Genomic DNA, 16562 nt, shown 5'->3' on the forward strand with positions numbered 1-16562 from the left:
TTTTAACAAACCATTATTTGTGATTCAACATTAATTAGCAGACGCCCTGTAGTACCGCGGCAGACTCACTAGGGGTCGCGAAAACCCGGTTGACGACCCATTGTATATACTGTCAAACTGTTACGTTATAAACTACTTTTCATATTTTTATTGATTATTAATACTCTATTCTTTCCATTTTCTAGAGGTTCTCTTGGTTGCGCTACTTCCAGTAGTGTACATTCATGTTACGGTTTCCAACCAATCAGATTTCAGCCCTCGCCTGTGTTGCCGGGGGTCAAAGAGATCTGCCTCAAGGCCTTGTCAATGACAGTGTGGACGCATGTAGCTTCAAATACATTAGAATCAAGGCTTATCACTTAAACCAAACAGATTGCGAGTTTGGCGACACTGAGGCCATCTAGCAGGCGTCCAATAACATTCTCGTCTGTGATGCAGAGACGTTATACTGCGTTTCTTTATAATGTCGCTGGTTTCTATCGCTGGGGCTTTTCATTCTTCTGAGTCGTCTTAAAAGAGCGATTCGTACATTTTTTGATTGAAAAATCCACGTAACTAATGTAAAGGAAACAGAATCGAGTAGTTCAACTATTTAACAAATCTTTTTTCCTTTTATTTTTTTGTCCACAATATTGTTGCAATAATTACTTGAGTCACGCGATAAAAAATGACCTTCATCTGGGAAGGTGAAGCTGCTCGTTCTGTTCTGTAGCTGAATTGTCATATTTTTATTATTGGAATTATTTCTGAACAAAAGGAACAAAACGAACCAAACGACTCAATAAAATCCGTTCATTTCAATAAACGTGATTCAAAGAACCGAGTCACTAAAATGATCCGATCTTGTAATCACTGATACGCAGTAAAAAGAAACGCGTTTCGTAATTATAGCGCGTTTTGTCCTCGCCGTGGTGCCGTAGCTGGTCGGCTGCCATAGTGACGGATGCAGATGATTCAAGATGGCGGCGGTGAAAATTGAAGCGAGGGTTTTTATTGTTACTCGCTGACAAAATTGAGCGATTTATAACATTTGATATAATTTTTTTTATTTTATTTTGGACCGTATTTGAGGTAATGCTAAAAAAAAAATATATATATAGCGAGTATAATTTGGGGTTTTAGTTTTAAAACCAGATGATTCCATTGTTGTTTATTATTGTTGTTTTCTTTAATTTGTTTCATAGGAGACGTTAAAGTGCGTTGTAAAGGAAAAACTATCCAGGAAGAAAGCAGCCATGTCGTTCAGAGATTTAAGAAGTAAGCAATATCTAAATGATCTATGTGGTGCATAAGTATTGGCACAATGAGCGGATTTTATGTCATAAATGTGCACATACAAAAGCTTTTTCTATTATTGTATGCTATTAAAATTGCTAAACCAATCATTTAAAGGTCCTGGTTGCGTAAGTATTCATTCTTCGGCCACGCCCCTTTTTGTGTTTGCGATGGGAGGAGCGAATCATTTTGATGAGTCGGTTGTTTGAATCATTTTGATGAGTCGGTTGTTTGAATCATTTTGATGAGTCGGTTGTTTGAATCATTTTGATGAGTCATTTAGTTCATTTAGATCCTTTTGATAAAAAAAAAAAAAAATACATCTAAGGTTCCAAAAATAAAAATATGATAAAACGGACACCCCCCCCCCCCCCCCCCCCGAGTCGCGTTAAAGACTCTTTCGAAACGAACGAATCGTTTAGAAACGACTCCTCGTTATTTTAATGTGAAGTCACGTACATCGAACACCAGCAATTTCATCTTTGGATTTAACCTTTTGTTTTCTTTTTTTTTTTTCCCTTCTTCGTCACCTCCTTCCTGTCGTAGATTTTACAGAGATGACGCGTGCGCTCGGCTACCCTCGGCTCATCTCCATGGAGAACTTCCGGACTCCGAATTTTCCTCTGGTCGCAGAGATTCTCTTATGGCTGGTCAAAAGGTGAAGTGAGAAAAAGAAAAAAAGATCAAAAGAAACCAGACGTTTGTTTCCTATACTGTCTCCAGGAAGACGCAGCTCTACCTCTGCCATGTTAATCTCTGTTCCACGCGACTCTCAGGACACGTCTCGGTGGTGTTTCGCGATACGTCGTTTTCACGTAGCAGCAATTTACTTTCGGAAGGAATTCCTATGCATGAAAATAAAGGAACGGCATGTTTTTTTTGTCGTTCAGGTACGAGCCGCAGATGGAGATCCCCAGTGACGTTGACACGGAGTCAGACAGGGTGTTTTTCATCAAAGCCGTGGCTCAATTTATGGTATTCTACAGATGTGTGTGTGCCGGATATACAGTATATATAGAGCAATACATGAGGATTTGTCGACATTCAGAGCGTGTGTGTGTGTGTGTGTGTGCGCTCGCAGGCGACGAAGGCGCATATCAAAGTGAACCTGAAGCGCTTGTACCAGGCGGACGGCTATGCGGTGAAAGAGCTGCTGAAGATCACCAGCGTCCTCTACAATGCCGTGAAGAGCAACGAGGCAGCCGCGGACGAGCCAGGCTCCGACGACTCCAGCACCAATTTCAAATTCAACCTGGCGTCCAAGGTGGGAGCGCTTTCCCCGCGACGGCCTTCGTCCCACCACGTTCCACATTTACCTCTGTGTGTGTGTGTGTGTGTGTGTGTGTGTGTGTGTGTGTAGATTGCAGATTTAAAGGCAGCGCGTCAGCTCGGCTCCGAGATCACGGCGAAAGGGGCGTCTCTGTACGACCTCCTGGGGCGCGAAGAGGACCTGAGAGAGAGCAGGACCGCCGCCATAGCCAGACCGCTGGAGATCGCCGAGGTTGAAAGAGCGCTCCGGGCGGCTGTCAAGGATGTCCTGGTACCACACACACATACACACCAGGTGATACCAGGTGTCCAAAGGCAGATTTTGATTGTCGTGTGTGTGTAGGACAACGTGCAGAAGACCAAGGAGATGCTGAACAACGTGGCGTCCGATGAGGCGAGCCTGGAGGCCAAAATCACAAAGAAGAAACAAGAGCTCGAGAGGAACCGGAAGCGCCTCCAGACTCTACAGAGCGTCCGGTGAGACGATCTGAGATCGCAAATTTGAGCGATGCGGCCTGAGGCCGACGAACTGTCTGAGTGAATGACCTTGCGACGTCCTGCCCGCAGGCCGGCGTTCATGGAGGAGTACGAGAAGATCGAGGAGGAGCTCCAGAAGCAGTACGAGACCTACGTGAAGAAGTTCCACAGCCTGTCTTCTCTAGAGCAGCAGCTGGAGGAGTATCACCGGCTGGAGCAGGAGCGCTTCGAGGTACAACACGCTCTGTTCCGTGGAAGCTGCTCGGGAACGCGAATCCACGTAAATTCCGACAATTTTACTTCGTTGTGTCGTGTTATAAATTCCTGTACTGTCTAGGAAATGGAAAACTCCATGAAAACGATGCAGAACAAGCTACGTGAGGAGGACAGGAGGCTCATGACCAGTGGAGGTAAAATTGCACACACACACACATATGAGGTTTGAGTTATTTTGAAAGACTTCTGGACGTAGCAGCTGCAAGAGTAGACTCAAGGTGATGCATAAAAACAGAAAACATCCAGCGAGAAACAGCAGGTAGAACGGCAGATGATCCCGTCGGTGAGGAGCTGCGTTACTCCAAAACTGGACGAGATTGAAGACCAGGCAATTTATACAGTGAGGAAAATAAGTATTTGAACACCCTGCTATTTTGCAAGTTCTCCCACTTAGAAATCATGTAGGGGTCTGAAATTGTCATTGTAGGTGCATGTCCACTGTGAGAGACATAATCTAAAAAAGAAATTCCAGAAATCACAATATATGATTTTTAAACTATTTATTTGTATGATACAGCTGCAAATAAGTATTTGAACACCTGTCTATCAGCTAGAATTCTGACCCTCAAAGACCTGTTAGTCTGCCTTTAAAATGTCCACCTCCACTACATTTATTATCCTAAATTAGATGCACCTGTTTGAGGTCGTTAGCTGCATAAAGACACCTGTCCACCCCATACAATCAGTAAGAATCCAACTACTAACATGGCCAAGACCAAAGAGCTGTCCAAAGACACTAGAGACAAAATTGTACACCTCCACAAGGCTGGAAAGGGCTACGGGGAAATTGCCAAGCAGCTTGGTGAAAAAAGGTCCACTGCTGGAGCAATCATTAGAAAATGGAAGAAGTTAAACATGGCTGTCAATCTCCCTCGGACTGGGGCTCCATGCAAGATATCACCTCGTGGGGTCTCAATGATCCTAAGGAAGGTGAGAATCAGCCCAAAACTACACGGGAGGAGCTGGTCAATGACCTGAAAAGAGCTGGGACCACCGTTTCCAAGGTTACTGTTGGTAATACACTAGGACGTCATGGTTTGAAATCATGCATGGCACGGAAGGTTCCCCTGCTTAAACCAGGACATGTCCAGGCATGTCTTAAGTTTGCCGATGACCATTTGGATGATCCAGAGGAGTCATGGGAGAAAGTCATGTGGTCAGATGAGACCAAAATAGAACTTTTGGGTCATAATTCCACTAAACGTGTTTGGAGGAAGAAGAATGATGAGTACCATCCCAAGAACACCATCCCTACTGTGAAGCATGGGGGTGGTAGCATCATGTTTTGGGGGTGTTTTTCTGCACATGGGACAGGGCGACTGCACTGTATTAAGGAGAGGATGACCGGGGCCATGTATTGGGAGATTTTGGGGGAACAACCGCCTTCCCTCAGTTAGAGCATTGAAGATGGGTCGAGGCTGGGTCTTCCAACATAACAATGATCCGAAGCACACAGCCAGGATAACCAAGGAGTGGCTCTGTAAGAAGCATATCAAAGTTCTGGCGTGGCCTAGCCAGTCTCCAGACCTAAACCCAATATAGAATCTTTGGAGGAAGCTCAAACTCTGTGTTTCTCAGCAACAGGCCAGAAACCTGACTGATCTAGAGAAGATCTGTGTGGAGGAGTGGGCCAAAATCCCTCCTGCAGTGTGTGCAAACCTGGTGAAAAACTACAGGAAACGTTTGACCTCTGTAATTGCAAACAAAGGCTACTGTACCAAATATTAACATTGACTTTCTCAGGTGTTCAAATACTTATTTGCAGCTGTATCATACAAATAAATAGTTAAAAAATAATACATTGTGATTTCTGGATTTTTTTTTTAGATTATGTCTCTCACAGTGGACATGCACCTACGATGACAATTTCAGACCCCTCCATGATTTCTAAGTGGTAGAACTTGCAAAATAGCAGGGTGTTCAAATACTTATTTTCCTCACTGTACGTTAGTTTTTTGACATTCCTTCCGGTTTTTAGTGCGAGAGGAAGATTCCGACATGGAGATCCCTGACGACGAAGGCTCTGACAGCGACATAGAGGACGGACGCTCGCCCAAACCGTTCCCCCTCCGTCAAACGCTTATACCAGGTACCAAAACCTGCCCCAAAGTTTAGTTTTTGTTCTGCTAGCATGTCTCCGACGAGCTCCAACCCAGTCTCGTATCCCACTGTAGGTCGAGCTGGAGGACGTCTCATCGGAACCATGCAGGGAGAAGACTCGGATGAGGTGAGTCTAAACCCAAGCTCTGTGTGTATTCCTTTGTCTTATCCTAATTTGTTTTTTTCCGGCTTTGCGTCTTCTCTGGTTCATACTCGTTCGATTTAAGGCTACGCAGCATCTCCCCGGTGCTACCCGGAGGCGGCGGAAACCACAGGTGTGTGTATGTGTGTGTACCAGGTCTTATTGTGGACTAGGTGACTAGCACTTGTGCTTAGTTAGTTTACCCCAAGAGCTAGAGGTTGACCAATTCATCGGTTTCCGGATTGCTGTATGCAGTACGAGAGCGGCCTCTAGAGGTGATTCACTGGCTTTTTTTTTTTTTTTTTTATTCGAAGTGTTACGTTTGTTTGAATGCGTCTTTTATTCTCCTAAACCTGCGATTTTCTTATTTTTTGGGAATCCAAAAACTATAATTTGATCAATCAGTTATCTGCAAATACGATCCAACCTAGCTATCGGTAACGATAAAACTCCACGGTCGGCCTCTAGTAAGAACCCTACAGCACACTGGAGAACCTGTATCCATTCCCGTGCCATAGACTGCCAATGTTAGTACGGAACCTGAAGTCTTCCCAAGTAGCATAGCATGAATTTTTCTTGGGGCGGAGCTTACAGTAAATCCGGTTAGAATTCGATTACTCCCCCAAACGTCCCTAGCTAGCATTCGAACGCTTAGGTATTAACGATTCTAGCTTAGGAATTAGATGTTATCGTGGCTACTTAATCCGTAACCCAAATTTCCAAATTTCAAACTGATTAATCAAATCTCCGAAAGTGGCGTAAATTGTTTCGAGATATTCCAGACAGGAAGTAGACGCCTTTGCGCACACGGGCAGTACGGATCGAGTAGCTACCGTTACCACACAGTTCTCTCCTGTCCCTGTAATGCTGTAAATGTAAACGTGTGTGTGTAAAAGCGCATTAATCAACACACGTTTCTGCCGTGTCTCGGCACCTGCAGTCGGGAGACAGCGAGATCGACGTCGACGATGACGACGAGGAGGAGGAAGAGGACGACGAGGAAAACGAAGACTTGGGCGAGGAAAACGGCAGTCTGGAAGGCTCCGCCTCCACGCACAGCCGACCAATCAGATCTCTGCACCCTCAGATACTGGAGGAGAGTGACAACGACTTCTAACTAGCACAGTCGCATAAAAATGTGTGTGGCCAAAGTATTGGGACACCCTACCCATAAAGCTGATGAATTCTTTTCACCTACATCAGGACCGACACCCCCTTGTGGCTGCTAATCTTATGGGCGGGTGTCCACATACTTTTGGCTGCGTATAGTGGTACAAACGATAAATCCACACATTTACACCTTTTTGAGTTTATTATAGAAAAAATTATTGGATTCACGTATAAAATGTATAAAATATAAATATTTGATATTCTACAGAAGAAAACAACGTGCTGTAAGACGTGATAAATAAATAAATTCTTAAATAAACTGTTGATATATATACAGTTCGCTTCTTGCGTGCGTTTGTTCCTCAGATGTCCACCACACATGCAAGCGCGTCGGTTCGTATAGCATCCGAAACGACCTTCGCCCCCGACTCGCCGATTCCGTTATCCTTTAGACTGAAAAGTAGGAAAATTAGAATTAGTTTACAAATGCAAAACACAAACACACACTCAATGTCCCAGGAAACACAGACACGTCTTTGATTTCTGGGGACTCGATGGTATTTTTAAATAAACTCCTGTTTACTCATGTTTCATTTACTTTCCAATCTTATACTAAGATTCATTAAGCCTCAAGAGGAGTCTTATGAACGTCAGGTCAGCTCTATAGAAGGAGATCTTCCAACCCATGTTGGCGCGAAAAATGTCATCCTAGAGCACGTCTGCTAGAGGAAAATATTTCACGCCAAGGACCTCCAAAAAGTCGGGTCCTTACAAACATATTACAGGTTTTAGGATCGGTGGTGCTCCCTGAGCTTCCGGTTCCTCAGCGCAAGGGAACTTACTTTATATAAGTGAGCTTATGGTTTCCTTTGAGCGCGTTGCCGATGAAGATGGCGCCGTCCATTCCCAAAGAGTTCTCCTGCAGACTACACACAAGAACATTACAATATTGTGTTACATTTATTTCCTCATGGCTACGGGTGTAACGGTACTTGTTCGCTACAGGACTTTCGGGTACGGAAATGTATTGGAGGATCGCAAGTTTGTTTAGTCACGTACGTACCGGAAAATTGCGTAGTCAATTGATCGCGCAATTAAAACAATATAGTAAACAAAAAACGTATTGCCTGAATTAGATTTATTTTAGATTTTATTGAATTTTTTATTGAGAAAAAAAACCAGGCATTTATTTGAAATTCTTTTTAAAAAAAATTTAAACTGTTCACGTTAATAATAATAATAACAACAATAATAAAACTGGTAATAGAAAAAAACGACAGGCAATTTTGTCATTTACAAACAAAAAAAAAACAGGAGATCCGCAGAACACTACTCACTTCAAACTTCTCAAACTGTGATTGGTCTTCAGTGCGATGGAGAGAGCCTTGGCCCCGTCTTTGCCGATGGAGTTGCCACGGAGACTGGGGACAGGGAGAGAAAGTGAGGTGTATAAGGGGGACGCAGGACACCTAACATGATCACGACCAGAGAAGGAGGACTCACTCGAGGGTGTGGAGACTCTGGTTGACCTTCAGAGCTTCAGCCAGAGCGATGGCACCTTCTTGACCTGCTGATACACCCTGAAGGCTACACACACACACACACACACACACACAAAGCACACAAAGCACACAAAGCACACTTGTAAATTCTTCCAAGCAGACAGGAAGCTGAAATGTAGGCCTTTTCCGGAGTGTGACCTATTTTTTCTTTGTACAGCTTTCTGCAAGACCACATGCTGCATTCTTACCTGCTCTGTGTGTGTGTGTGTGTGTGTGTGTGTGTGTGTGTGTGTGTGTGTGTGTGTGTGTGTGTGTGTGTGTGTGTGTGCGGGCATGTTTTAACATCCTCGAGAGGCCCAAATGTTTCCCCTAAATGCAAGGCTTGTCCCCACATTAAATTTGATAAAAGCCAGTGAAGGTCCTCACAAAGATGTGTGTTTGTGTGTATGTTTTCAGATCCTGGTGAGGACCGAATGTCCTCACAAATGCATGGCTTGTCCCCACATTGAATTTATAAGTCATTAAATGGTCCTTACAAGGATACTTAGAATTGTATGTGTGAGACTTACTAGAGCACTTTTAGAGAGGAGTTAGCCTTTAGAGAGTCTGCCAGTGAGACCACACCATCATCACCCAGAGCATTTTCTTGGAGACTACACACAAACACACACACACACACACACACTTCGAATCAGCCAGAAACAGAAACAAACACCACAATATTTCTAGCAAAACATGATGTAACATGAACAGGATATAAATTAAACCAGACTCTAGCAGGAGACATCAGATGAAGATGAAGATCTATGATGATACTCACTCCAGGAGCTGGATGGACCTGTTGCTCTCTAGAGACTGAGCAAGAGCTTTTGCTGCACCGGCATTCATGAAGTTCCACTGGAGGCTAACACACACATATAAATAGAGAATCTGAATCCTGTGTGTGTGTGTGTGTGTGTGTGTGTGTGTGTGTGTGTGTGTGTGTGTGTGTGTGTGTGGTCGACTCACTGCAAAGAAGTAAGAGCTCTGTTGACTTTCACTGCTGCTGCAATGGCTGTCACACCTTCATCGTAAAGAAGGTTCGCTGTAAGACTGAGACACACAAGATTTATTTATTTATTTTGGAACATTTGAATAAATGAAAGTATTTGGACACCTGACTTTCCCACCCAGATGTGGAGTGGATTCACACAGTTGTACAGGACGTCTTCGAATTTTCCCTTCAGTTCAACTACAAGCCCTCAAACATGTTCCATCTCCATGAAGATCTGCTTGGGGATCTTTTGCTATTTTTCTGCACCCCAGGTACCTCCCCACCTACATCAGTAGCTGACTTCACAAAACACCCTGAATGAGATCTCACACACATCTCCACAAAATCTAGTGGAACATCGTCCCAGAAGAGTGGAGCTCATTATAAGAGCAAATGGAGACTAAATCTAATGGTTAGGTGTCCACGAACTTCAAATTTCAAGCCAGACTTTCGACGTAACCAAGCAACAGGACACATAGCAGGAGGAAAACAGATGGTGGAGAATACGGTCAAAAAGAGATGAGAGGAATGTACTCACTCGAGTTCCCTGAGCGTCTGGTTCTCTTGTAAAGCTCGGGCAATGGCTGGAGCACTTTCAACACCAATGGAGTTCTCCCTGAGGCTACACACACACACACACACACACACACACACAGTTACACAACGTGCATTACAGGGACCATCAAGATGCTTTTACAATGACAAGGTTCAAAGTGGGGACCCCAATAAAATCCCAACAAAGTCACATGGTCACAGGTTTTCCCTTGCAACCCAATTTCAACCCAGTTTCCTGTGGAAACAAGCTGAAATCATCACACCATCCAACACAATGCCCGACACTTGATACGGTATGCAGTGGGGTTTTTGTGGTGAAGTGCCGTGTTTGCTTTTTTACCACATACGGTGCTGTGTTTCACGACTGAACATCTCATATTGTTCTAGAAATGTTGTGGCTAGAAGTGCAAATTGTGCAAATCTCCGTTGTCAAATTGTGCTCCTAAGTTTCTTCACCAGATTCTTGTTTAGATCGGATGCAGCTCCAGAACTATTAGCAACACACACACACACACACACACAATAACACTTACTTGAGTTTAATTAGGCCTTTGTTGTAGCGCAGGGCCTGAGTCAGAGCCCTCATGCCCTTGTCACTGACAGAGTTACTACGAAGGCTGATGGAGACAGAAAGGAAGTGCTCATGAGCGACGTGGAATTTGACAAATTAGAAAGTACCAGTGTGTACTCAGTAATCAGTGTGTGATTTTGTGTTTAGACAATACCTGAGAATCTGGAGAGTATGGTTAACCGCGAGTGCCTGAGCCAACGCGAGTGCGCCCAGATCCCCCAAGTGATTGCCAGATACACTGAGATAAAGGCAAACATTTCTTTAGAAACATGCACACAACTTCATTTTTATCATGATCTTTCTATAGGAGCAAAGTCAGGTGTCTGATGAACCAGTTCTACCCAGCACTGTAGGTAGAACAGAAAAGTTGTGTAGAAGCTTTAAACTGGGTGAGGAACAGCCAAACGCTGCTACTAAGGTGAGTTTGAGGAGGACGGTTTTACCTCGCCGGTTCTAGGCAAACCTGAGCATGGTGTGGTTTTACTGCATCGACAGGCAAAGATCTTAATGCAGACTGTGGTTTCACAAAGTTTTGAAGAAGCACAAAGAAAAGGGTGATGTTGAGGCGCGTAGACGCTGTGGTCGAACAATGAGATCTATTGAAGCAGATGAAAGACACGTTTCAACATCGGAAAAATTTTCAGCAGTGCCATTAGCAAAGAATTGGTGAAAACCAGTGGGTCACAGGTACACACACGTCTGTAGAAGTCTAGCCAGGTGTTTTTCTTAATGGAAGAACTTGTGGAAGCAGAAAAAATGAAGGTCTGCAGGCAAAAGTGAAGCATGGTGGAGGTTTCCTGCACGTTCAGAGCTGCATTTTTGCAAACAGAGTTGGAGATGTGGTCAGGATTAATGGTGTCCTCAATGCTGTGAAGTCAAGGCACATTCTTCTCCACCATGCAGTACAATCAGGGAGGTGTCTGATTGGCCCCCAATTTATTCTGGAGCAGGACAACAGCCCCAAATATCTACCTTCGTCGTAGAGAAGAACAACGAGCCCTGGAAGTAAAGGTTTTGGCCCCGATCTGAATGGCATCGAGTCTGTCTGGGATTACATGAAGCGACAGAAGGATTTGAAGCAGCCTACAGCCTCCACAGAAGGTGGAGCTGGATGTCTAGAGCAACCTACCTGCCGAGTTCCTTCGGAGACTTTGAGTAAATGTATATAGACGAAATGATGCTGGTGTGATGATTTCAGTGTCGAGTTACAAAAAAGCATGTTTCATACTTGAGGTCTTGCAATATGTGATTCTTTTTGAGCGCTTCTGCAATCCTCTTCACCCCCTCCGGTCCGATACTGTTCTTCTGAACGCTGCAATACACGATGGGAAAATAATTCTTGCGAGCCAAACGAGGGAACATCATAATGCAATTTCTCTGTAAATGCAACACGCACTCACTTTAGTGTGGTGAGTTTCCTGTTCGACTGCAAAACTTCGGCCAGGGCGTGAGCTCCCTCGTTTTCTATCTGGTTACTTTGAAGACTTCACACACACACACATACACACACATACACACACATACACACACATACACACGCTCTGTATAGTTGGTACACTATCATTTGACTTATTCTATCCATCTATCTATCTAGGGTTATGGAATAACGATTGTTTAGAAAACAGGCCTTCAAAACTGCGAAAAAGCAAAAAGGTTAAACAAAACCAGACTTCATCTTCCTGTTGTGTCTGCAGGAAGATGCAGCTCTACCTCTGCCATGTTAATCTCTATTCTACGTGACTCTCAGGACACACCTCGGTCTCCAGTTATTTTTATTTATTTATTATTAATATAAATGAATATTTTATATGATTAATTTGTATTTGTGCTAAATGTACCTTAATAATTGTCAAGTTTTTAATACTCCAATCAACATGGACAAATATTGATGATTACGCTAATATATATATAAATAGCTATTTTTTCCACACGGACGGTTTTAATTGCCGGACCTGTGCGGATTTTGCCGCTCGATTTAAGACTCAGTAAAACAAATGTTTAGGGATTCAAAATGATTTTTCGGTGGAGTTTATCATTTTTGGTGCCTACTCAGTTATTTGCCCAGACTTGTTAAGATCAAATATATTATTATATTTATTATTAACTATCAAATGATTAATTAGTTAGAAACTGGTTGCTATGAACGCAGTAATTTATTTTGATACATGGTGTGGTAGCTGTAAAGGGTAATACTCACTTGACTGAAACGATCACCTGGTTCATCTTCAGCGCCTCGGCCAACGACTTTGCCCCTTTGCTGCCAATGTTGTTGCCATGGAGACTGTCAAAAAAGCAGGTCAGTTAGAGACTGTTGTTATCTTTATATGGGAACTCGACAATTCGTATAAAATACAATTCAATGACTTTGTCGTTGATGTCCCTGTAAATCAGGTGAACACTTACTCCAGTACAGTGAGCGTCCGATTGACCATAAGAGCTCGGCTCAGTGGCTTGATCCCCTTATTGCTTATAGAGCTATCCGCCATGCTAGGGCAAGAGACAGATTATTTAAACACTATACAGTACGAATATACAGTACACACTGTACAGCCAAAAATATTTTGGAGAAGAACCACATGCAGGTGGGAAAGTCAGGTGTCTCTATTCTTTTGGCCACAAAGTGTAGCATCGGTGCATACTTGTATAAATGTTCTACCTTAGAGATTGAATATGGCAGTCTTTGGCGCTTAGCAGACTTCCCAGGAGCTCCATCGCATCGTCCTTAAATTTATTGTTTTCCATCCTAAAAAAAATGCAAAATGCAAATGAGACATAACATGCAAATGCTCGCATTGCCTTCCATTTAAAACATGTTTAATTCTAGTGCTCACTGCACAATATTGGGTATACAAAGTTTGGTGTCTGGTGTGAAGAAAAAAAAAAACAATGGCAAGTGTGAGAAATTTAAATGCGCCTGTGAAAACCGCTATTCATAACAGACGTGTGTATAAATTTTATGTGGTTGATGTGTTTGTGCCACCTCAGCTTGGTGCAGTAAAGGAGCTGTGGTAAAAGTTGCTTGAGAGAGCCCGAGTCCAGGCAGTTGGAGAGCTGCGTCTCATTGGTACACGAGTCGGAGACTTGCAATAGGTACGCCAGCACCGCGCTAACCCCTCCCTTCAGCTTCCCCTGTAGTCTGCAGCCAATCAGATCCTCCTCTACAGATCGTATCCACTCCCCCTGCTGTAGCTCTGCCAGGCAGGCGACTGTAGCTACGCTGTGCATGCTAACTGCATCGCTGCCTGATCCCGCCACAGTGTTTTGAAGCAGAGACATGGCCATCGTTCGCTGGGTCACTAGCTCTTCTCTGCTGACCCCCAATGCGCTGCCCAGCAGAGTCCCAGCCGCTGAGGACAACAGGCCAGAGAGGAAGCGCATAAAGAGGTCCAGTTTTCCGTTGGTTGAGGCACCGGTTTTCTGGAGCGCAGCACGATAGTGGTTTTGGAAGCCAATTCGCGGCCAGGAAACACTGCTCTCAGAGAACAGATCGAACATTCCACGCCGGGCAGAGGTATAGTAAAAGAGGGCACCAAGAAACTCCTGCAACGAAGTGTGTACGAAACGCCAAGCCACCGATTCGGAGGACCAGCTCTGCTCGCGCTGAAGGATCCGATGTCCCAGAGATCCTGGTGGTGGTGGAATGTCAACACCGTAAGTTCGTAAGTCACTTTCAGTGAACGTGTAACGTTGGCGCAGAATACTGTAAAAAGCTAAACGTCCGAGAGTGGCCAGGGGCTTCCGGATGCTTCCACCAGACGGGTCTGTGGAAGAGATTTGCGGCCAACAGAAGAGGGCATATACCTCTGTCAGAGTCCGTGGGAGATGTACATCCTCCAAGTTCTTGCCTATGAGGTGGGACAAAGTGGATGTAACAATATGACAAATGCAAGGTACCGAACAAAGTATGAGCAAGGGTTTCTGGGACCTCAGATGGTCCCATGCTTGGCAAGTCTTGTCCTCTGATGTTTGGGAATCTGACTCGGTGGAATGCCTGGATTGTGAGTTCCTTTGAAAGTGTGCATTATGGAAGTAATCCTGAATCTGAGCTTGCAAAAAAGGTGGGACCTCTGTCACACGATCTACCAATCCTGCAGGCACTTTTGCCCCAACTCCAGGCCTTGACAAAAGCCACAGTGTTGCCCCTGGTAACAGGTTGCCCCTGATGATGTTCGTGATGAGATCGGATACCGGAAGCTCCCGACGTGGGTCCGAGGTAGACGGGGCCTCTGAGAAGTCCAGAGGGAAGCGGAATTCTTCCAACCCATCAATGATCAGCAGAACTTTACAGACACGACTGTTTAAAATCACGTCCACATTATCATACGGAGCAATCAAACGAATTAACCGTTCGAGGGACAAACGATCAAGACTGTTTAATTCCCAACACGAAACAGGAATTGCCAAGCTTAACTCAGGGAATACCTTCCCTGAACTCCATTGATGGATGAATTTGCGGACCAGTCGAGTTTTCCCACTGCCGGCCACGCCTACTGTCAAGGTGACCCGAGGGGCAGTGCTAACCCTCGTCAGTGGTGCGAAGAGTTTATCCAGGCCCAGTGGAAGGCTGTGCAAAGGTCCGACTCCTCTGTTGACTGACACTTGTATGAGATCGTGCTCTCTCTGTTGCAGGTCAGATACACCATCAACCAGTAACAGAGCAGGGCCAGGGGTTTGATTGGGGGCTGGAATCTCCTTAACCTCTCTGATTTTCTGAAGGAGAAGGTCTTTATTTTGCTGAACAACCACATCTAAAAAGAAAGCAAAAGTGAGACATATAATGCAAGTCTCTTTTTGGACTTCAAATCTAAGAGTTGACATTTTACACACTCACCATGCAAGGTTATGAGTTTGTACTCATCCGGATGCGAGTTCTTCAGGTATGCTTGGAAGGCGATGCCCTGTGGATCAGCCCTGATCAGCAGCTCATTTAGTGCATGGACTTTATCCTCCAAGGCTCTCGTCTCCTTGATAATCCGCGCCCCTTCTGCACTCAGCTCATCGGATTTCCTCAGGTGGTTCACGATGCTCACCAGTAAGGGGTCCGTGATGAAACGCTGCAACGATTTCTGATTCTTACGCAACCAACCATCTGATCGGAACAACAAGAGATCGTGATGGGGTTTATGTCGCTCATCATTGTCAAGAACCTGAGTGTGGGTGTAAGTGTGTGTATGGGAGTTAATATGGGTAGGAGTGTGTGTATGGGTATGAATGTAGCTATGGGTGTGTGTATTAGTATGTTGATGGATGTAGTTATGGGTGTTTGTACTGATATAGATGTAGCTATGGGTGTGTGTACTGGTATAGGTGTAGCTGGGGCGGGTGTATTGCTATGACTATGGGTGTGGCTACTGGTGTATGCATTGGTATGGCAATGGCTATAAATGTGTGTGGGGCTTTTTTACCCTCCATCTGTCTTCGAGTGGCTGATTTCGGAGTGGATTTCAGAACCATGTAGCAGTCATCCTGCCAAGGAATTTGGGAGGTCCTCTCCATCCCAGTGTATTTGCCGTACGTGCTCATGGGACTACGTTCCTTAGATGCCGATTCTCACGTCACTGCTTTGGTCCATGTCTCTGATTTTGAAGAAAGAAGGAATTTCTATTAACAAACAAGTTGTTTTTTTGCACCTGCAGCGTTGACGAGTATTTTCCTCAAAGCAGAATCGGTTCTTGTGTTTAATTTTGTATAAAAAAAACAAAACAAAAACAACGGCTGATTCATTTCCGTACGTGCGGCTTGTTAAGGCAGCTTGCATGAGTTTTCCGCCGCTCCCGGATGACAGCGCACCCATGCAGAGCGTCGCAGCAAGGGGGGAATGCATTTATACATTCAAACCCCAGACACAAACCTCACAAACCACATGCATCAGCAAACACTGGCGGTTACCACGGAAACAGCACATCCACACGCACTGCAGAAAAGGTAACCATCGGCAACTATCGATCAGTAAACCGCGATTTTAAACATGACCCCATGACTAATGTCTGACCGGAAACCCCCCCCCAGATAAAAATGCATGCAAACTCGTCTAGAATCTAGACGTGTCACGAACATCGCCAAACCAGTATCAGTTTCATTCTTGTTTTAGTCTCAATGAGATCAACCGATTTCCAAAAGTATTGGGACACCCGATTTATTTATTTATTTCCCTGCATGTGTTTCATAAGCTGGTGATATAGACTCTGACGACGAGGAACTTTCCTCTGGCAGATGTTGAAATGTAGGTTGCCTAACGCATTTTTTTTTTTT

The 16562-nt window shown here is 44.4% G+C and overlaps 2 protein-coding genes across 5 annotated transcripts in view; one reads left to right on the top strand and one right to left on the bottom strand.

Annotated features, from left to right (window-relative positions):
- The first annotated feature begins 918 nt into the window (after positions 1 to 918).
- cluap1 (clusterin associated protein 1) lies at positions 919 to 6979 on the top strand. Of its 2 annotated transcripts, XM_083541605.1 has the most exons (13): positions 919 to 1071; positions 1185 to 1257; positions 1822 to 1933; positions 2166 to 2250; positions 2357 to 2539; positions 2636 to 2815; positions 2888 to 3021; positions 3112 to 3253; positions 3359 to 3431; positions 5276 to 5386; positions 5472 to 5524; positions 5625 to 5672; positions 6480 to 6979. In XM_083541605.1, exons 2-13 carry the CDS (start codon positions 1236 to 1238, stop codon positions 6654 to 6656), a joined length of 1320 nt encoding a protein of 439 aa, XP_083397731.1. In that variant the 5' UTR covers positions 919 to 1071; positions 1185 to 1235; the 3' UTR covers positions 6657 to 6979. The 2 variants fall into 2 exon arrangements, with proteins under 2 accessions (XP_083397731.1, XP_083397732.1); XM_083541606.1 differs by lacking the exon at positions 5625 to 5672.
- Positions 6833 to 16562, bottom strand: part of nlrc3 (NLR family, CARD domain containing 3) — a 35898-nt gene continuing 26168 nt past the window's right edge. For all 3 annotated transcript variants that reach the window (XM_083541391.1, XM_083541389.1, XM_083541390.1), the window contains 18 exons: positions 15716 to 15886; positions 15142 to 15399; positions 13291 to 15058; positions 12967 to 13053; positions 12714 to 12797; positions 12508 to 12591; positions 11711 to 11794; positions 11539 to 11622; positions 10465 to 10548; positions 10273 to 10356; positions 9723 to 9806; positions 9160 to 9243; positions 8972 to 9055; positions 8721 to 8804; positions 8153 to 8236; positions 7987 to 8070; positions 7492 to 7575; positions 6833 to 7102 (listed from right to left, as the gene is read on the bottom strand). In XM_083541391.1, the coding sequence (XP_083397517.1) occupies positions 7012 to 7102; positions 7492 to 7575; positions 7987 to 8070; positions 8153 to 8236; positions 8721 to 8804; positions 8972 to 9055; positions 9160 to 9243; positions 9723 to 9806; positions 10273 to 10356; positions 10465 to 10548; positions 11539 to 11622; positions 11711 to 11794; positions 12508 to 12591; positions 12714 to 12797; positions 12967 to 13053; positions 13291 to 15058; positions 15142 to 15399; positions 15716 to 15833 (3414 nt within the window). In that variant the 5' untranslated portion in view covers positions 15834 to 15886 and the 3' untranslated portion in view covers positions 6833 to 7011. The remainder of the gene's footprint in view (positions 7103 to 7491; positions 7576 to 7986; positions 8071 to 8152; positions 8237 to 8720; positions 8805 to 8971; positions 9056 to 9159; positions 9244 to 9722; positions 9807 to 10272; positions 10357 to 10464; positions 10549 to 11538; positions 11623 to 11710; positions 11795 to 12507; positions 12592 to 12713; positions 12798 to 12966; positions 13054 to 13290; positions 15059 to 15141; positions 15400 to 15715; positions 15887 to 16562) is intronic.

The sequence above is a fragment of the Silurus aristotelis genome (assembly GCF_946808225.1).
Source record: "Silurus aristotelis genome assembly, chromosome: 1".
Lineage (NCBI taxonomy): Eukaryota > Metazoa > Chordata > Actinopteri > Siluriformes > Siluridae > Silurus > Silurus aristotelis.

Bases quoted from the DNA above. Each gene is read 5' to 3' on its own strand.
- cluap1 (XM_083541605.1), top strand. From the start codon at position 1,236: ATGTCGTTCAGAGATTTAAGAA. The intron at 2,540-2,635 runs GTGGGAGCGCTT...GTGTGTGTGTAG, and splicing joins AATTCAACCTGGCGTCCAAG to ATTGCAGATTTAAAGGCAGC. The intron at 5,673-6,479 runs GTGTGTGTATGT...CGGCACCTGCAG, and splicing joins GGAGGCGGCGGAAACCACAG to TCGGGAGACAGCGAGATCGA.